Source organism: Phyllostomus hastatus, unplaced genomic scaffold (genome assembly GCF_019186645.2).
Source record: "Phyllostomus hastatus isolate PE091 unplaced genomic scaffold, TTU_PhHast_1.1 phas_scaffold_114, whole genome shotgun sequence".
NCBI lineage: Eukaryota > Metazoa > Chordata > Mammalia > Chiroptera > Phyllostomidae > Phyllostomus > Phyllostomus hastatus.
In genome coordinates, this window is record NW_025334006.1 from 6,788,527 (window position 1) to 6,810,444 (window position 21,918).

The 21,918-nt window shown below is 42.4% G+C and overlaps 1 protein-coding gene across 1 annotated transcript in view; it reads left to right on the plus strand.

The window, feature by feature from the left end:
- CHCHD3 (coiled-coil-helix-coiled-coil-helix domain containing 3) overlaps nucleotides 1-21,918 on the plus strand; it is a 266,630-nt gene that overhangs the window by 49,641 nt on the left and 195,071 nt on the right. Inside the window, exon 3 of the mRNA XM_045855666.1 lies at nucleotides 5,685-5,766. Coding sequence (XP_045711622.1) covers nucleotides 5,685-5,766 — 82 coding nt within the window. The remainder of the gene's footprint in view (nucleotides 1-5,684; nucleotides 5,767-21,918) is intronic.

The window sequence follows — 21,918 nt, forward strand, 5'->3', positions numbered from 1 at the left end:
TATCTAGGCAGATGGCGATTTTTAAAAGGCCGTCTTAAGATAAATTATCCTTAGGTGAATATGATTGTCAGCTGTGTGTGTGTGTGTGTGTTTGTCTGCCAATTGGATGGTGCCACAATGGATAGTATGAGATTATTACGTGTTTCTTCCTAACCTGTGACGTTTATTCTGGTCATCTTCCGACTTCTCATCAAACCTGTACCTTTATAAGATAAGGAGCAGGGCAGGGTTTATCCTGCGGCCTGAGTCATTTACCGCTAATAACCGTGTGTTGTATTTTACTGATTGCATGGGGGCTTCCATTATTTTTTTTAAACAATCAGAGCTCTTTTTACATTATTGAATTTATTGAAATTATAACACTTCCTATGGAGCTGAAAATTTAATTGGGCTGTGTTATAAGAGCATAAGCTTTTCCTCAGCTAGCTCAGTCCTGGTGGATTTGGCCTTTATCTAAAATGTGCTGCTTGTGTTATGCAACTGTATACGTTTATTTTCTTCTTAGAGTAGATCTTCCTAGCTCTCATCAGTGTTTTATAACTAGCATTTGGAAATATAGGCTTTACAAAATTGGGCATGATATGTATCAGCAAATGACAAGACTAGAAAGAGAAATGGAGTAAAGGAAAAAAATCCCAAAGGACCTGACATTTTTCTAACAGGCAAGCCATCATTTTTATTAAGTAACTTGTGGAGACTGTTTAAGAAATACTGTAATTGGGGAGGGGACTACAGGGTCAAGATTATGCACAGGAAATAGAGGGAAGGGAGAGGCACAGGTGGAGCAGGTGGCGAAGGAGGTGGCGAAGGGGGTGGGTGTGGCCCTGGAGTCCAGGGAGTGTGTGCGAGCCTCAACTCCCGGTTGTTTCCGGTCTTTTTTTTTTCTTTTTAATACATGCTGAGGCCCTTCATAAAGTCTTTCCCTGTTTTGGAGGCATCTCTGTTCACCATTCACAGAACTCTCTTGAATATATTGGAGTGTCTCCTCGCACCCCCATTCCCTGCCCATCGCCGGGGTGACCACTCTCTGAGGGCAGAGAGTGCGCACGTTACGTGGGTGAGAGGGAATGAGTTTTGCCGCACTTTCTCTGAGGACTGGGATCGTGGCGTTCACAGTTGCTAAGAATACTCATAATTAAGTATAAAGACAGGCGTTTCTTACTTGATCCTGAACCCAAATTAGAAATATAGAGTCTTAGAATCTCTTAAGAATTTAAATTCTTAGAAATTCTGACTATGGCTAAGAGGGGTAAAAGATTGCGAGGCACTCAAAGAAGAAATTTTGGATTAAACACAAGCATTTGTTGAGAATATTGTTGACTAAAAAAAAAACCAACATAATTTTGTTAGGAATCATGAACTGCTTTCAACCATACAGGTATTTATTATTTTCAATAACAGTTTCAGATAAAGGGTTGAGGGTACACTTGCTGTAACCAGGCAATTGCAGTGCTGGAGTTTGTCCTCCTGGGCTCTGTGGTTAGTGTGGTGTCAGCTGGGCTTCACAGACGGAAGGCCCGTGTTTGTGTTTGTTCAGGTACATTTGCCATCGAGACCGAGGTAAAATGATTTCTGAGGGGATTTTCAAAAGTGCACATGTATGAAGAAAACGTCCTTTGTCTTAATGCACTTTGAACAGAAAGCATGTGTGTGTGCATGTGTGTGCGTGTGAAAGCTGCGGAACCATACTTCCTGAGCTAGACATAGTTCTGCCGATTTCCATGGCAGATTCTGCTTCATGTGGCTTGAACATTTCTCGTTTTTACTTTTTCTCATTGCACAACCTTGGCCAGTCAGTCCCTAAAGGTCCGCTTGGCAATGCACTGTGCTAATCGGCAAAGTCGGCTTTTCCTGTGCTTCTCCGAGAGTAGCCCATCCAGAAACACTGACCTTTTGGTTTAATAACAGTTTTGAGAAAACGTTCATATCCTCAGAGCTGAAAAGAGTGTTTTGAGAAAGGCCATTTTAAATAGTGGTCTCCCAAAGGTGTATCTTTTTCCCTTCTGTACTTTGGATCAGACCTACCAGAAGAAATATATTGTTGCTTTCTGTATTCTATTGATTTAAAAACAAATAACAAGAAACTTAGATTTGCTCGAAAGCCATGACAAGGCTGGTTTATTTTCCTGCCTGGGCTTTGAGTTGTTCTTTCAGATTTTAAACTTGGTATGCTCAGTCATGTTTTATGTTTTGTTATTTTAAATTCTTGATTGGTGCTAAAGCAATTACTTTTTTCAGCTGTGACTTTGGAAGTGAGACCCAATAGTTGTGTGTGTGTGTGTGTGTGTGTGTGTGTGTGTGTGTGTGTGTTTCATTTCCAGAAGTAGGAAGACAGCTGTGCTCAGGGCCCTTTACTGCCCAAGGGTGCTGTCAACCAGCTTCTCCTGTGGGTATGGCTTCTTTAGTGGCCTTGGGAGCTTCCGTTCCTTAGCATTGCTGCGTGGTTTCCTCCTCCACCTCTCTCCTCCCCTCCTGGCCTCCCTAGATGATGCTGCATCTGTTTCTCACCTCACCCCACGGCAGGCGGTAGGGCTGGCTGTGTTGGGCAGGAGGGTCTGGTCTCAAAGCTGCCTTTCCATCTCTGCAGTCTTTCCTGCCAGGCTTCCTTTCCTGCCACCCAGCTGGTCACCCTGGTAATGGCATCCTTACCCATCCATTCCAGGTCAATCACATCGTAATAAAAAGCTCACTGCTGATTTCGGCTCTTCCCCTGGTAGGAAGCCCCTGTGTAAGAGGCACAAAATGTACAGCAAAGACACAAGGCTGTTTCAGCAGCTCACTTAGAAGACTGATCTCGTCGCTTCACACTTACACCTGGTCTACCGATATCTTTCAGAAGCCTAGTGTTAATGAACCAAATGGAGCTCATTGGAATTGTGATTGACAGTTTGATTGAATTTAACTGAAGAGGCATGATTTCACAGATAGAGTTTGACTGACTGTGTGTTGATTTTCACTGGTATGTTGAACTTCAGAGCATGATCAGATAATACTAATTGGTTAAAGTTTGTTTCAATTTTTTGCGACTGTAGAGCTAGCAGCTGTGAACATCTCCCAAAAGTGGAGTGTTATGTAGTTTTGCTTGTTTATGAGAAATAGATGAAAGAGTGAAAATCATTACCCTGTGGGATAGTCTAGGACTTCATAGCCAGCAGACACGCACGTGACCCACGTGGTCCTGCTTCTGAATGAGGGAATAAACATTCAGGTAGGTTATCTGATTGGTCCCATGTCTAACTACCGGAAAAATAAGGAGTAGTCAGACCTTTTGCTCAGCTGTTACTAATTTCTCTGTTACTTGTATTGTTTTAAAATCTTTAACATTGAAAATATTATAAAATTTGCCTGAATGCAAAACAAATTCCCTGTTCGTGTTTTTCTTCTTGATTTTGTGTGACCTTTTCAAAGCAGAGCTGTGTATCTCTTATTCTGTAAACTGTGAAGTAGGAGAGAAACCGGACAGCGTGAAGGGACCCTTGAGAGCAGCCACTGGAAGGTGCCGAGGTGCGGTTGGTAACTTCCCCAAGGCGCCCCGACTGTCGGTGGGCACGTCGGGCTTAGAGCTCAGCCAGTGTGGACCGTGTTCCTTTCTCCGATTCCTTGTCCACCGTTTTGTAACAGGTTTACTGAGATACATTTACCATACAAAATTTACCAGTAAAAGTATACAGTTCAGTAGTTTTTAGTGTATTTCCAGAGTTGTGAGATGGCTCTCACTGTCTAATTTCACAACATTTTCAACACCCCCAAAAGAAGTTCTTTCCCCATTCGATGTCACCGTCCATTCGCACCTTCCTCCTCCTCCTCCTGGCAACCGGTCTAATCTACTTTCTGAGAGTGTGGACTTGCCTTTCCTGGACATTTCATGTCAGCAGAAGCATACAATATATGGCCTTTTATGTCTGGTTTCTTTCACTTAGCATGGTGTTTTCAAGGTTCATCCATGTGGTAGCTTCTGTCAGTATGAAGTGACTTTTTATGGCTGAATAGTAGTGCTCTGAATGGTTATACTGCATATTGTCGACCCCATTCTCCAGTGGGTGGACATTTAGGTTATCTTCACTTTTGGGATGTTAGGAATAATGCTGTCACAGTACTCACGTACAAGTTTCTGTGTAGACATGTTTTCAGGTTTCTTAGGCATATACAGGACCTTAGAGTGAAATTGCTAGACCTTGTGGTCACTTTGTTTAGCATTTTGAGGACCTGCCTGACTCTTCTGCAGTGGCTGCATCATGTTACAGTTTCCCCTGTGCTGTGTGAAGGTTCCAATTTCTCCACATTTTAACACTTGTTATTATCTTTCTGATTATAGAGGGTTCAAATCGGTGTACCATTGTGGTTTTAAATTGCATTTCCCTAATGATGAATACTGTTGAGCAATTTTTCATGTGCTTATTGGCCATTTGTAACACTTCTTTAGAGCAATGTCTATTCATATCCTTTGCCCATTTTCAGTTGTCTCATTGTTCTGTTGTAGAAGTTCTTTGTGTTTTCTGGTTGCAAGCTACTTGTCAGCTATGTGATTTGCCAATATTTTCTCCCATTCTTTTGGGTTATCTTTTCACCTTCTTGATGATGTCCTTTGATGCGGCTGTTGTTTTCTGATAGCCCAAAAGTAAGAGAGAACATCCCCATGACCTCTCCAGTATCTTCCTTGTTACTGCCCAAAGTCACTGGAATTTCAGAAAGGCTTTTGTATGTCCTATTGTAATTCATGTTTTGTCTGTGCCCCGAGGCAAGGTGCTTACAGTGTCCAGATCACCCAACAGAGTATTGTAGCAGAGCAGAGACAGCACGGTTTGGTTTCGCCTCTGACAGCCTCAGCCATTTGAAGTAGGGGGTCCTGTGTGTGCTCCTGAGCTCTCTGGTGTGTTTCTGGTGCTTTCTGGGTCCCCAGTTTGGGTAGTGGGTTAGTGCAGAGGACGTCGTCTCTGCTTGTTTTTTGTGGGAGGCTCTGAAAGGAGTGTGTAACATTTGTCTGTTTTGTTTGCTATCATGGCTGTGGAAATCTTCACAAAACACATAGTATAGATTTTCTAATTGTGAAAACCAGATGTTTCAGATCAAGTCACCAGGTATTTAAAAAGCTCCAGCCGCATTCTCAGCACTGTTCTGAGACTCTTTCCATTTGCTGGCACTTGAATTTGAATGACATGTATTCCAAGAAGTATGTTTTAAAATGTTCATAAATGTCCTTTTTTCATAAATCATGGGAAAATGAATATAAGCACAAATAATTTTCTTTCTGTAATAAATTATTTTTAAAATATTTAATCACTAAAGTGCATATGCTTTGGTGCCATTTCCCCTCCAAAGGCCCTTCCTTATGTCATCTCTTCCCTTTAAATGTGATTATCAGACTTTAATGATAGGACATCATTTTAAGGAATTTGTACTTAATGGCTCAGTCCCTACTGGGCAGTAAACAGCTCCATGAGTTTATTACACATTTTGGCAGGTGTGGAAATTTCCAGGTCACCAGGGATTGCTTGATTAAATTACTCCTGAAATACATTAATTGCTCTTTTCCACAGCGCATAGGTAATTTCAAGGAGACGCTGACCAGCTGGCAGAACTTTGCTCTTTAATATCTAGTCCCAGCTTGGCTTTCTTGAATATTTTCTTGCTTTGCTTTTAAGAAGTCACTAATTTTATGTCCTTTTGCTCTTCACTGACCCTAGTTTCTGATGAAGAATTGAAAAGAAGAGTAGCTGAAGAGCTGGCCCTGGAGCAGGCCAAGAAGGAATCTGAAAATCAGAAACGGTGAGTTTTGTGGTGTGTGAGAAGTTTCGTTGGGCTTGTTGTCACTGAAATATTTTTAGAGAGGAGTAATTGTATTAAGACTTATTATTTGTGTCTTGCTGAACTTCCGAATGTGCTGAACACATGAACTTGGCCATTTCCGGGTTTGGATTGTGCTTGTTAAAGCCCCATGTTACCCCCTTCTCAAACATGGTTACAAACTACCATTGTATCTGCTGTGTGGTTCTTTATTACATGAGTGCTGGCGGAGCCCTGTGCTCTCAACATGTGAGAAGTAGTTCTCGAGGGTTCTCCGGGAGTTTCGCAGGCTAGTTTCTTTCAGTGAATGTATTTATGATTGAAAATTATATTGCCTGCTGTGGTAGTTAAGGTTAGCAATATTGTCACTAACAGTGAATACCATATATTGTACATAGTGCCCATATTAATAAATAGCACTAGTTAATAATAGACTCACTTAAAACTGAAGATAAAACAAATATGTAAGGCTGAAAAAATCAAAATCTTCCATTATCCCGTTCTATAGAGATAACCAGTCTTGAACATTTTATTCCTATACATTTTTTAATATGCATACTACTACATTATTTTTGTCATCACTAATATTCCTATTACTAAAAATAGCAGTTAAAAGAACGTTCCTTGGAGTGTTTTTGGAATAGGAGAAGACCGGAAGCAGGTCCCATGGCCACCAGAGGGCCTGGGCGAGTGAGTGATGGTGCCTGCCCGCCCGCCGTGGAGCGCTGGACGGTCAGGTCGATCCTCCCGTGCGCATTCAGAAAGATGTTCAAACGCTAGAAACTGAAAAAAAAAACCACATTGTTCAAAATAGCATAGATAATTTTTTGGTAAAAATACTACTTTTTAAAGATTTAAATTATACAGTTATTCATAAAAATGTGTCAGTACTTTTTAATCCAAGGTAGTCAAGTGCTTTTCATCTGTGCTGCCTCTGACTTTGCAGGCAGCACAGCACGTTGTTATTGTGTGGTCGTGCAGATGTCTTTCTGCCGGGAGCGCTGAGCCTGCGCCTGCCACCCGTGGGTGCTTGGTATGGTTTTGTCTGGACCGCTTGACTTTTGCTTGAGGGAGTTAAATGTAAAGAATCTTGGGTTGGATTCAATTGGATTGGAAAGAATTGCACTGGATTCCAGTCTCCAGTGGCCACAGGTCCTTCAGCATATAATGTAACCTCTTTGGGCCTTAAATATTTCATCTCTAAAGTGAGGGTTTTGAGGCATGTTCTCTAATATTTCTTCTTTTTGGACAAAGTGCTAAGCCAGCTTCATTTGGCTTGAAACTAATGGAACAGGACACAAGTTTTAGATTAAAACCTCCATTTCCTCAGGGAATAGAGAAGGCCCCTAGTTTCAAAAATCAAGATGTATTGTAATTAGTACTGGTGAAAGAGTCTGCGTGTATTCTGTAGTTTGCCGTGTAGTGCCTTATAATTATTTAATTGGGTTAGGCTGATGGAGTATATAATTACATGGTGAAGTTTAAATATTCAAAAAATTCACCCCACTTTCATTAAGAAGCAAAGAAAATAACTATGGTAGAATTTCTTGTCTTTGAAATTTTATTATTTTTAATTGAATTTTATTTTAATAGGGATTTTTGGAGAAGGTTTTATTTATTTATTTTTAGAGATGGGGACAGGAGGGAGGAAGAGAGGTTGGAAACGTCCACCGGGCGCTTCGTGTGCGTGCCCCAGGAACCTGCAGCGCAGGCGTGTGCGCTGACCAGGGGTCGAACGGTGTGACCTTTCGCTCGGTGGGACGATCCCCAGCCAACTGAGCCACACCAGTCAGGGCTTCGTAAGGATGTTTTTTTGGTCAGACTCGTGTTTACTTTGCTCACTATATTTCACATAGGATTCTCTTTGTCTTCCTTTCTCTCCATGTTGTAGGCTTCTTACAGTAGCTCTCACTGTGCTTTTCTGTTTTTCCTTCCTTCGCTATTCACCTCCCACTTGCTCTGCCTTGGTCTGCGAGAGGTAAACGGCAGCCGAGATGGGTGGAAGGTGTGAGTGAGAGCCAGTTTCATGTCTCCCGTGGACTGGGGTCGGCAGCCTGGCTGCAACCTGGGCAAACGACTGTTGATGAAGAATTTGTTTTCTGTCACCTTTAAGGAGAGCAGAGGGTGGTACAGCCTTTTTTATTATTTTTTTCTTTTAAAAAATGTTTTGTGTGAAGCCTTCTACATGAAAAGTTCCAGCTGTCAAGTCTTGGCACAAAGTGTGTGTTCATCTCTGTGATACTTCTTAAGAGAATCAATAGCATTTTTTCTCTTTTTTTCTGTCAGAGAAGAAATTTTGGACAAAACATTAAGAAAGTTTTATGTGCAGTCTTTGAAAAGCAACTTTTTGGTGCAACAAAGCGTTTATATGTTATTGTGTCTCTTGCTGCAGTTGCACAAATCCTCGCAAGCAGCTTTAGAGAATGGTTCCTTGTGCCATTGTTCTAACAGTTCCAGTGGCGGCTGTGGCCCTGCGCCCTCTGCCTGTGTGGTGAGTGGTGAGGAGAAGCAGTAACGTTTTCACCAGGCTGGTGGACTCTGTGACAGGGAAATGCTCTGGAATGTCTTCCAGTAGGGTAGCTTCAATAAGGACCTCGTTTTGACTAGGTTTTTGTGGTTGAAAGATTGAAACTTAACTCTGGTGAACTCACTAGGAAGGAAGGAAGTTTTTAGAAGCATATTGGATAGCGGAATAGAGTCCGAAGGAAGACTAGAGAACCACTAGCTAGGGAAGAACTGGGTGCACCTGGAGTGTGCCCCGGGGGAAGAAGTGCTCACCCAAAAGGAAATCAGGATGAGGGTTCTGTAGCAGAAGGGAAAGGGTGGTGGGTGGCTGAGCTTCACGGCATGGAAGATGCCGTTGATTTCCAGAAGCACCATGTTTGATGTGCCACTGAGAAAAAATGTGATACAGTGGTTCATCTCAGACTTCTCTTATTGAAAGAGCTTGTTAAGACTGACTTTGGCTTTTTGAAAACCTATCACTTGCATGTTTATACAAAGGAAAATGTAAGAAAAATAAATAGGTTAAGGCAGTGTTCTCATCCAGGTGAGATTCTGGTCCCCAGGAGCCACCTGACAATGTCTGGAGATATTTCTGGCTGTTACAGCCTGTCAGGTGTTATTGGTGTCTGGCGGGTAGAGGCCGGGATGCTGCTAAGCCTCCTGTAGTTCACAGGACAGGGCTCGCCTCTGCCCCCTGCTTGGAACAGGAGTTATCTGGCTCCAAATGTCAGTGTGCTGCTAACGAGAAACCTGGGTAAGGTCTTCTCAGAAGCCTGTTCACACTGGGTCTGTTTCTTCCGACTCACTTTGGCGCAGGGTCTTGATGTCCTTGTTTTTCCTCCCATCGTGTGCTGTGCCATCAAAGCCTTGGTGACACAGCAGTCCTGAAATGACTGCCACTGTTGTTCCTGGGGCTTTTCCAGGTTGCTGACACCAATTTTGCAAATTGCGATGTTTGGGTTCAAGCTCTGACAACTGTGCAGTACTGTCACCTGGAAGACCCTGATTGTAAGGTGCCTTCAGGCATGTGAAAACAGGAAAAAGTATGGTCTGGGGACTGTATTTGGCCCATACAGTCGTGTGGGAGGGGAAACGACTTCTCGAGTGCCGTGCCTTACCGCCCACTTCACGCAGAAGCCCTTTTCCAGCGTCTGGGACTGGCAGAGCCGCACTCATTGAGATCCCACTCAGAAATCATTGAAATGGAAGGCAATTCATTAGGCCATTTGAACCTGACCTCCTTTAAATTTCCACTCTTAAATCTAACATGCAGACGTGGCATAATTAAAAGTTGCTTTACAGGAGTTTTCTACTGGGCGACAGTGATGATGCAGCTAATTGTAAGCACTATGCCTGTATGTGTTGTATTCTCATTTCTAAAAACCATTTATACGTGAAATTTCAATTTATCTTAGATCTGATTCTCTCTTATGAGACTCTTGAGCGATTTGCTTAGTTAACAAAATCATGCCCCCAAATATGACTGACATAATATTAGCACATGCACTAAATAAATATTGGGTCTAATGTGGAGTCATAGTGTTGCTTATCACAGCATCTAATGGACGGGATAGTTGTTTGGTGTGTTTATTGGGAGTCAAGAATAAATTAAATGCTCACGTCAGCAGTCTGGTTTTGCTGTGTTACTCTGTCATGTGTGTGGATTATAGCTGGCCATGTTGTGTTGTAACTATTGCAGGCCGCTACAGCAAGGACGTAACATACCACAGTTTGAGTATGGGCTTTTAAAATGTGATTTACTTTTCTCCTGGGCCCTACCTCAAAAGTCAGTCTCTGACAGCAAGAAAAATGCGATTGCTTCTGACCTCCGACCTTTGACATTTGAATTTCACCTCTTTACCTGTAAAGGCAAGTAAAAGTGTTTTAGTTTAAATAATCTTTCTTCAAGAAACCAAGAAGGGGAATGCCTACTGGATGTTGTAACTAGCTACACACCAACTAAGATTACTTGCTTGCTGTTTTTAAATGAACATCTGATGTGGTTCCCCCCTTTAAATTATGTGGAAAATTACATTAGATTCACGAGACTTAAAATACTTAATTTGATTTAAAAAGTGGTTTTATAAATTAGTCATAAATTTTATCAGCTATCTGGGTAATTTAAAGTATAGTACAGTCCATTTATTTTTTTCACTTACATCACCAAGTAAGGGCTTTGGGATACATTTTAGTTTGGAGTAGTAAAGATGGAATTTTTAGGGATGGTACCTTCTGTTTATATTCATTATATAAAAGGCCCTGGCTGGTATGGCTCAGTGGATTCAATGCTGGCCTGCGAACCAAAGGGTCACGGTTTCCATTCCCAGTCAGGGCACATGCCTGGGTTGCAGTCCAGGACCCATCCCTAGTAGGGGGCGTGTGAGAGGCAACCACACACTGGTTTCTCTCTCTCTCTCTCTCCCTCCCTCCCTCCCTCTCTCTCCCTCTCTCTCCTTCTCTCTCCCTTTCTCTCTCCCCCCCTCGTCCCCCCTTCCTTTCTTTCCCTTTCTCTAAAAGTAATAAATAAAATCTTAAAACAATAAATTCATTATATAAAAGAATTTATTTTAATTTTAGGATTAGATGTTTTCTGCCTTTGGAGGAAATAACTAAAGGAGGAAGGAGGACGATCTCTTCCAGAGACAAACAGGGTTTGTAGGTTAGCATCACACTGGAAATATGTGACGTAGGAGGTCGTCTTGGGTGTGGTGCCTCTCGTACCGTAAACACTCACGAGTACTTGTTCAGTTGAATGAATCACAAGGACTGGAGAATCTTGACAATCTTTTCTAGGGAAGGCATCCTCTATATACATATATGTTATGTATTAAAAATCAAAATGAAAAAATTACGCCTTTAACATCAGACACTAAGTAAAGACTATAGAAGCTTGTCTCACAAATCCTTGTTCTAGTTTGGTGTGAAGTGTTTCTAGTCTCAGGCACACGTCACATAGGTGAGACGGAGCCACATGCCTCCGACCTGAGCCTGCAGGTGGTGTCTGGGTGTGTGTGTGACTTAAAAACCCCAGCAACTTGCAGGGAGCAAGTACTGCTGGTAACTAGTTGTGATCAATGGCTTATTATCCAAGTGTAGTTTTGAAGTGACTCTAACTGATTATTGGTTAGCAGTCAGTATTTTCTCTCAGCACTTAACAACTATCACAGGCAAATGCATCTCACTTCTAACTTACAAATATTTGCAAAGAAGATGGTTGAAGAAACTTGAATTATAAGTCTTCAGTAATACATATTGTGACATTTAAGAGATCATTCTGTAGTATAAAAGTCCAAATGCATTAGATTAATTTTCTTAACTCCATTGTAACTGTGTTGGTTTTCAAACACACACTGTGTTGCTGCTGTTTTGTACTTAGACATTTCTGTTTCACTCTGCTTGGAAGTGCATACAGACATAACCGGTTCTGAATGTGGGAGGAGGATCACATTCCAGCCACCGGGTGCTTTTCAGTGGACGGTGGTCGGAAGTGCTGTGTGTGGACTAGGTACTGGCCTCTTGTGGCATCTGCTACTTTTATCTGTTTCTTCAGGCGACACCTTTCTATTTCTAATAGAGGCAACTGCTTTTTTATAACCAACAGACATCGAAAGCTGTATTATCCAGTCTGTGTTTTGAAAATTTTTTTTATAAACCCTCACCCAAGGATATTGATTTTTGTTTTTTATTGATTTTAGAGAGAGAGAAGGGGGGGCAGGAGAAGGGAGGGGATCAGGAGAGGGAGAGAGAGAGAGAGAGAGAGAGAGAAAGAAAGACATCGATGTGAGAGAGAACATCAAATGGTTACCTCCCATATGTGCCCCGACCAACCAGGGATCAAACCCATGACCTAGGCATGTGCCCTGACTGGGGATCGAACCCACACCCTTTCAGTTCCCGGGACGATGCTCCAGCCGCACCACCCAGCTAGGATATCCAGTCTGTGTTTTATTCATACCTCTTTACTTTTTTTTTTTCCAAATCTAATTGTTTTTTTTTTTTCTATTGAATGCTATGCAGTTGTAGAGTCCTACCCTGAATTCTGTTTGTGAAGCTATTTTTACATGGTAGAAACACTAAACCTGGACTGGAATTAGTCTAATTTTAAGCATGCCATAGAAATCTGTAACCTTCTTATTGGTTGTATTAGCAGCAGTAATGTTCAGTCACTTTTTGTTTAAATGTTTTTTTAGACAGTAAATCCAGGGTTTTCTCTTACGAAGCATAGTGCTTGATGTAATTTGTGCCCAAGTCGGTTTCTGCACTTGGAAATTCTTGGAACTGGTTTCTGAGTGTTCCATAGTTACAGTAATCTTTGTTGAAGTTTCCCCATTACTCAGAGCATTCTGGGGGATGGGCGTAAGGGGGAAGAGGGGGTCCTAATGTACTCCGTGAATCATTTATCATTTCTTACATAAACGATGAATGTTTACTGCCAGTGTTATCACTGTTTTATAAACACAGATGACTGAAGTAGATACATGTAACATTTTCAGTTAGCAGCAGAACCGGGACTTGAATTGCGTGACCCCGTAGCCCTACACTGTCTGATAGAATCGTATTATCTCTCATCATTTTGTAAACATCTATTCAGAGGAAAGCCAACAGGAAACGTGGATGCAGAGCTGATTCAGTGCCATTGGAGTCCAGCTAGGGCTAAGGACTTAGAGCTCTGTCAGCCCCTGTGCCCCTTTCCCTTCTTAGAGACCTGGGAATCATTCCTGCAGGCTCTAAAGCATTGCAGTTTTCTCTCAAGTTTGGGCAGTATGCTGGAGGAGTATACTTTTCTTGCGCAAATAGCATTTGTTGGGTGAGTCAGTTGTGTTTCGGTTTTAGAAGGCGAGGGGGCAATGGCCAGATGTCCATTCCTTGGCTCCGGAGTCCATATTCACGGCCAGTGGTCCACGTGGGTTGGGCCTCACACGGGCTGAGTCCCCAGCCTTGGGAGCTGACCGTGCTGGAATGACTGCCGAGGGGGAAGGGCGTAGAAGGCGGTGGGAGTCTGGTGTGGCAGATCACCGTGGGAACAGTGGGGGAGTATGCAGAGAGGGTCCCCCTTCCTCTCCTGGCCTTAACAGCTTTGCCTGTAGAGCCTCGAGCCGCAGAGGCGCATGGGCAGCTCCGCTGCGAATCAGATGTGAATTTTATCTCAGCATTGTGATACTCCCACACATCGGCGCATGTCTATGTTTCGGTGATAACCCCTCCCCCCCCTTGCCTGGTTGGAGAGAACTGTTCAAAAGAGAGTCGCTCATTTTAAGGTTTTATCAAATGTTTTGTTGAGAGATGAGACACTTTATAGATGACATACGCATAGAATATGCACATGGGGGTCATGTATTACCTGTAATAAAAACCACTTCAGAGTACAGGACACAGACGCATATGCCCAACCGAGATGAAAATAGTGTTAAAAACAGGTGGTGTTATTTGCTGTTTGCTCAGTGCTGCTCTGAACACTGTGAATTTTAACTCGTTTCATCCTCACAACACCTGTCATCCCATTTATAGATGAAGACACTGAGAGGAAGAGACACTTGCCAAGGTCATATCTAGTGTGTTGTGGGTCTGGGATTTGAACTCACATCTCTGGAGTTCACGCACTATAGTTCATCCCATAGTACTGCCTTTCTGTGTATACTTTCTTTAAAGTTTTTCATTGGTAATTGTGGGAAGAAGTAATGAGTATTTACTTGGATTTTCACCTCTAAACCATTAGTAAATAACAGATACCTCGAAAATGACCTCTGTTGTGTGCTGCTGGTTATTGGATCTGGGCAGCTGCTCAGGATGATATTTTTAAAACTTCCTTTACCCTTAGGACTAAATTCTTGAGCATTTGTGTTTAACCATAATATTCTTTACTTACATAGGCTGTCACTTACATTCAGTGCTTGTGTGTGTGCACATTCTCAGTGATGGTGGCAATTTGAATTTCTTGTTAGGCTAAGATTGGGGGCATTTTTCTTAATTGCATAACTGGGGTGGGGGCTGTTGTGTGTGGAGGCAGGTGGTGCCCCACCGCATGAACTTCAGAGCTGAGTGTCTGCTTTAGGTCAGCGGGGTACAGGTGTGCTCAGTGGCTTTCTGCAAAGCTGAGGGGAGCAACTGGGGCCCTTACACTGTGGGGAAACGATAGTGAGACACAGCGCACACTTTTATAGATGACCACGGCATGGAAATCATTTCACATTTCTCCTATATGCATCCTTAGGCTTTTTGTTTGTTTGTTTTAAGGAGACTTGGACTCATTCTATTATTTTGCCCTGGTTGTGTTGCATGCCCTCTTGGTTTTTGGTTTGCAGTGGTTGTTATATATTTGCCTTTCTGTGATAGTCAAAGTATTTTGATAAGTGACCACCTTTAGTCTACAACTTACAAATTTTTATTTATTTTTCCTATATTTTTGACATTAACATAGTTGTCCCCACTTACTCTCTCCCCCCCTTGTCACCCCCACTCATCCGCTCCGCTCCTCCTTTCTGGCCGTCACCGCGCTGTCGTCTGTGTCTGCGGGCTGTGCATGTATGTTCTTTGGCTGATCCCTTCACCATCTTTCGTCCATCCCGCCCGCCACTCTGACAGCTGCCAGTCTCTTCCATGAGTCTGTGCCTTGTTTCTGTTCCGTTTGTCAGTTTGTCTTTGTTCATTAGATTCTACGTAGGAGTTCGATCGTGTAGCATTTGCCCAGGGACAGTTTATTAGTTGTATAATATTTACGGTTGCTTTCTGACACATAACACTATGGAGCTCCTCCAGGCTTAACCCATTTCACTGGGAAATTTTTTCAAGTTATCTCGTTAAAATGCTTTTAGTATGAAATTGGTGTCGAGTGTAAAGCATAAAATTAGAGGCTAACTATGTAAATGTTTTATTTAATGATTTAGATTTGAGTTCCTTTATAACTTCTCAGACCAGAGCTCTTAAATTCTGTATTTCCTGGTGCCATTTTGTTAATGCTGATTTAAAGTCCCTTAAAAATCCGTAAATTATAATTTTACTCTCCTGATAGGTTGGTGGGCTAAAACCAAATCCAATCAAAACAAAATAAAAATAGTCAACTGAAACCATTAATTTAGTATACTTTATGTCTATTAATTTAAAAACTATTACCCAACAGTTTCTGAAAATTTTCTTATTGCTACAGAACCCCATAGGTTTGACTTATAAAGGTCATTCCTCAAACAACCAAAAAAGTGGATAATGCTGAGTTATTAAAAATAAGTTACAGAAGAAATAGACTCTATGGAGGAAATTCAAATAAAACAGAATCACAAAAAGTTAGTCATCTTCCCCATTTTTACTCTGCTCTTCCCCCCTCCCCCATAAAATCATTTGTAAATTCATACCCTAGGGAAAATGTATTCTTAACAGTGTTTTAGAGAATGACTTTTTTAAACAAAACAAGATTGAAGTAATAATATTGTATAACTTAACTTTTTTTGCACTTAGTCATATATTGTGTTCCTTTCCTATGTGCAGTGTATACCTGATCTTGACTAGACTTGAGATCTGGCAGTGCATGCCATTTAAGAAGACTTCACCTAAGAAAAGTAGTACTCCTGATAGTAACAATATGTAGTAACAAGTGATCACATGTAATAGTGAGAGGTAGCAGTTTTGAACGCTTCTTTTGGCCCAAGCACTGGTCCAAGCACTTTGCACACACTGAGCACGTCATCCTCACAGCAGCCCTGTGGTCTGCGGCGCCCTCACTGCACGGGTGCGGGGGCTGGAACATAGAGAGATTCCTTGCCTGTAGTTACATAACCAGAAAATAGAGGAGCTGGGATTTGAACCCAGGCAGTGTGGACTCTGAAGCCACATGCATCATCACTGCGCTAAACTGTGTCTCCGAGGCTAAGTTATTCTCCAGTCCGACAGTGCCGTGTTACCTACTGTGTACTAGTCCGAATGCTCTAAGGCTCTCTTGATGAAGCTTATTGAAAGTTTGTGTTTTTCAGGTTCCAGTGCAGTCAGTTTTGCCTTGATTGGGAGTTCATTAAATAAGGAACTTAGTTTGGAAAAGAATTCACAAATGAAGGGTGTTTTTTGGTATTTTTTTTTTAAATTTACATGACTGTATTTTGAAATAAAACTGTCAAAATACTGTCAAATACAGGGTGAAAAATTAATATTTCTGTACATTCTTCTGTAAAATGTTGGAAATTGTGTATTTTTTATGAATATATCTGTCAGCTGTACAATTCAGTTTGTATAGGCTTAAAGAAAAGGAGCCCACACTATTATTCAAGTGAGTTTCTGGAACTGAAGTTATTTGTATAGCCCCAGATAGGTTTGATTTAGAAAGCACTTTTCTTAACTACTGAAAAGTTGGATTTTAGTCTAACAAAATTAATGGTAACGTCAGAATTTTGATTACTAATTATTCTCTTTCCCTTCTTCTTGCTTTTATGTCTCTCCTTCCCCCCTTCCAGTTAATTAGCCGTGGTGGATCTGCTTCTGAAACGTATTACACATCCATTCACTCTCACCGTTTCTGTCCCTACTTATTCTAAACTGGTGTGCTTCTCCACTGGGGGAGATTTTGCCTCTAGCACCCCCGTTGGACAGTAGGCCACGTCTGGAGATCTTCCACAGCTTGGAGGTGGCCACTGGCATGTGACAGGAGGAGGCCAGGGATGCTGCTGAGTATCCGGCAGGACAGCTGTCTCACAGTCTCACAGGACAGATCCCCACAGCAAAGGTCCTTCGGCCCAAACGTCGGCCTGGTGTCCAGGCTGAAAAGCCCTGACCAAGCCGTTGCCGGTCATCACTTGTGCCATTACAGAGCCTCCTACAGGGAGCCGCTCTTCACAAAGCAGAGTTAACGTATTTTGAGTCATGGGGGTTTCTTTGCTTGAAATCCTCTAATGGTTTCTCATTAGATTTAGCATAAAGTCCAAACCTTTTCCTTGACCCTCTAGTCCTGTGCTTCCCTGTGAAGTGTATATTCATATACTCCTACCTCACCTCTTACCATCCATTCTCTCATTAAACGTTTCGGCTACACTGGTGGTCAGGCCTGTCTGTGCCTACAGCTTTGCCTACAATACTTGTATTCCCTGTTTTGCATGGCTGATTGCCTCATACTATTTGAGATTTTTCTAAGTCCCACAGAGAAGCTTTTGCTGATTGCTTTATCTAAAGATTCTTTTTTTCCTATCCTCTCTTCTGGTTGTTTTTTCTGTCGACACAAGAAGCATCCACCTGTAAGAATTTTTTAGTTTATTTGAGCCCAACTGATGACAATTGCTGGGAAGCAAAATCCCAACGGGTTGAGAAAATGTTCCAGAGAACAGCAGTTTTACCACTTATTTTATACATCAGAATCTAAGGGGAAGATGGAGGGGGTTACATGAAATTCATTGGTGATGGATTAAGGAGGTGGGAGAAAGTAAAGCAAGGAGATCTTTGGGATTAATTAAAAAGTAAATGGATAGACATACTTATTTCATATTGGTGGGTATAGGACTTTTATGTGCACTTTTTTGCCCAAATTTTTGAGGGAAGAATAAGGATGCACATTCTACATGGGTGTAATGATTAGATACCATAGGTATAATAATGGGCACAATAATCCCTTGTATAACGGCACAAAAACTGTGGCTGCACATTATACACAGGAGCACATTATACATGGCAAAATGCGGCAGCTAACAGTTAACGTTTACAGCACATGCAGGTGGTAGGCGGGAGAACAAGGTGACAGTGAGGGGTGCTGTGGTCTCCTGCCCTGCTGGGAGGTTGTGTCCTGAGGGATCTGGAATAAAGGGATTACTCTGCCATTCCAAAGGTGTATTATCCTAGATGCAACAAGATAGCAGACAGGCCCAGTTAAGTTCAAGATTGAAGTTTGTCAGGGAAGCTACAGGCCTGGGATAGGACTACCTGCCATGATTTGCTCTTACTTAGGAAGTTTTCATTGCAGACCCTTCCGTGTGGTTACTTTGGTCTCTGAGTGTGTGGGACCTGCTGTGCAGACCTCCCCAGGGTTTGTCGGGTTAGCATGTGGCCCCTCTTTTGTCTACATTTCTCTGCTTTGTTTCTGGATGGCACTTTGTTTCCACTGGAATGTAAAATTCACTGTCCTGTAATAAGTGTCAACAAGAATGCATTATTAAAGCACAATAATATTTTGTGGTTTGAGTAAATAGATTAAAGTAGGATAGAATTTGTCCAAGGGGAAAAGGAAGCAGAAGAGTGACATGGCCAAAAGTGATGACCATTTAATGATTGCCTACTGTTTACCAGGTATTGCCCTGGTACCTTTGAATACAGTAACCCTGAACTTCCGAAGAGCCTTCTGAGGAGGCCTCCCTGAGCCTATGCAGTAGCTATAAATGATGCCCCTCGCATTTCCCCAGGATTCAGGGCTGGTTGACCACCCCTCACCCGCTACCTGCACTGCCAAATGGGAGCAGAATCAATGTGATAGCTCTTCTCTCTGTGGGTATATTTTACAATCAGAATGCAGTCTAGAGCCCCTGGCCATTGTGGCTCAGTTGGTTGGAGCGTCATTCTGTAACCAGAAGTTGTGGGGTCAATTACTGGTCCGGGCATACACCTGGATTTTGGGTTTGATCCTCTGTCCAACTGTGTATGCGAGGCAGTTGATGGATGCCTCTCTAGCACCGCTGTTGCTCTCTCTTCCTCTCTCTCTAGAAGCAATGAAGATTTTCTTAGGGTGAGGATAAAAAAGAAAAATAAAAAAGAATGTGTTGGGACCTGCTCTGCCTGATTTCAGAAGCTGTAATCCCCTGTGGCTAAGGCTGAGTGAGAGACCTTGGGACCCTAAGCCACTAAGGAGACAAAGCTTATCTCCCTGGCAGGGGCGCTGCTTCTGCCCCCTTTACTTCACCCTGCCTGGTCCCCACTGGATGACCAGTTAGCCAATGATGGGTAAGATTCCTCAAAGGAGGGATGACCTAATACAGGCACAGTCACCAGGGAACCCTCAGGGAAGGACTTGGGGGGCTGTAGAAAAAAAGGGTGATGGACCCTCAACCTTCAGCGTTGACATAGCCTGAGTCCTCACTCTGTCTGCAAGAAGTCTCCTAATCTCTTGGCTGCCTTACTTCCCCTGCCTAACTTAAGCCTGAAACAATAACAGAGAGTGATGCAGCCCTGTGCTGGAAAGGGCGGGTTCCCCAGGTGATCAGGCCTAAGAAGAATGCATAAAGCCCTGTGAAACCTGCTTTGCTAAGAATGCTCTCAATTTTCTGATAAGGGTCCGAGCAGGAAATGAGTTTGTTTCCCAAAGTATTATAGCCCCTTAGCTAACTGACCCTGACTCAGAATAAGCCCTTGTAGTTCTTTGTATGCTATCTATTGTTTGATCCTTACTGCCTGACAATGATTGATGAGCTTTACCTGTATTCCTGTGCAAATTGAACCCAATAAAAACCCACTGAGGAACAGGTTCCTGGCCCTTCTTCTTTGCAAGATCAGCCACCTTTCCTCCCCAGGCAGATCGTGTCTTGGTAGACTTACTCTCATCTGTGGCAGCTGGGGTGGGGGCCCCTGCGGTCAGAGCCTCCCCACAAGAATGTAGTTCAGAGAGGCTAAGTACCTTGTCCAAGCTGTGTTACCGATGAAAGGCAATGTCAGGATTCAGACCCGGTTCTTCTGCACTAAGCCTCTTCCCCAGCACTTGCCCTTTAAGTTGTTCTGGTTCTTAGGAACCAACTGTCTTCCCTTCTGGCTGACTTAATTGGCTCTTCTCTTCTCTGATATGGGGACTTCAATTTTAACTCTAGTGGCAGCAATTTCTTTGGCTTCAGGTGACTTAACCAAAAATGATTTCCCTCCATTCCTGCTTAGTCAGCATTGTCTAAAAGTAAGAACCTGGAATTATGAGAATGTAGTCTGGGCTTTGGGTTATTTTTATTGGTAACTAAAAACATACTCAAAGTTTGTAATGACAAGTACAATATATTCTGTGTCATGCATTCATAATGATAAGAGACTGGTCCTGAACGTGTTTCATCTGAGTCTGTGAGCCTTGTCCCTGGAAGTGAGTGACAAGGACTCGGGAAGTCCGGGAGAGTCAGGCGGTCCGTGGCCCTGGCCGGGTGCTGCCCCTCTGGTTAGCCCCTGTGAACCCTGTTCTGAGGCATTCCAGTTCTCCTTCAGAAATTTCCAGGGGACTTATGTCTTGGAAATGTGCATCCTTTACCTGGTTCGGTGATAGTTTCTTTTGTTGAAACCTGAGGTCACCTTCCCTGCTTCCGCTTTCCGTGGCCTTCCTGGCTCCCAGGAGTCAGTGCCCACTGAAGGCACCGGGGGCGGGGCCAAAGCCCCAGGGCGCCCCTCCTGGCAAGCTTTTCTGAGTTTCAATGTTTCTGTGCATTTTGTGAGTTGAATGTTGTCTTGTGCTTTATGCTGTCTTGTATCTATCATCCTCCCACTACCTTTAAGTGTTTTTTTTCTTCCTTGCTTGATTTTTTTTTTTATTTTCCAGCAGCTTGTCATAGGAATGGCACACACTCAGCAAACTCAGCTTTAGACAGCTTCGTGCAGACAAGAACAACAAATTCACCAGTCAGGGAACAAAGTGGGAGAAAAATGAACAATATTAGAAAAGAACCCTTTGGGAAGCTGCACAAAAAATGTTATATTAAAATCAATACCAGGGCTTGACCTTTTGTGGTACTGTATATTTTAAAGCCTTCTATTGATTCTCTTTTAATAACATGTTTATTCTAGTTTACTGACATAAGACGAGGGAGAATGCAAAAAGAAAAGATCAAATTCTTTATTATTGTGGTCATTTAAATTTGTCTCCAGCATTTTTTTATGGCTGACTAGTGTTATCTTTATGTGTTAACATACTATGTCATTCTTAAAGAGTCGGTATAAGGCTGAGATGTTATGAAAAGTAATTTTTTAAATTTACTTTTTTCAAAAATATGCTTGGCCTTGTCTTGGTATATGTGTGCCCCCCACCCCACCAAATTAGAATTTTTTGCTTTCGTGTATGTGTGTAGAAGACAAAAGTCTCATATTGATTGATTTGTGTGTGTGTGTGTGTTTTATCCTGAAAACCATGGATAGTCTAATTTGTTGAGTCTGGGAACATTTGTTGACAATTCCATGCATGCAATCAGCTGTCTCTTCTGTATACTAATGGCAACATGACCAAGAATAGGAAATCTCCTTCCCTGAATGTTTCGCTCACTCAGTCTTATTTCAAGGACAGAAATATTCATTGCTTTTCGCTGTGAGGGGCCATTTATGCTACATTTAGGAAGACGGTCCTCTTAAGGGTGTTGGCCAGTCCTGAATTTATTGGACTCTGTGCTCATCTCCTCCAGTTCTTGCCAACAGGAAAAAAACAGTCAATTTTCTCACTTTATTCAGATAGTTTTTTTGAACATACAGGTATTAAGAGGTATCCAGAACAGCAGGAAGGGCTTGAAAGATACACCTGGAAAGGTTATTCTGTAAATGGCAAATTAAATGAGATTCAACCTGTAGAACATCAAGTTAATAGGCTTGGGGAGAAAGGCTTGGATCTAATTCATGATTTTAATATAATAGTCCTGTTGTTTATGGGACATCGGATATCACATGTTGAGAAGCCGGGCAGCAATTCCAGGAAGACTGTAATGAATTAGAGGACATTTTGAA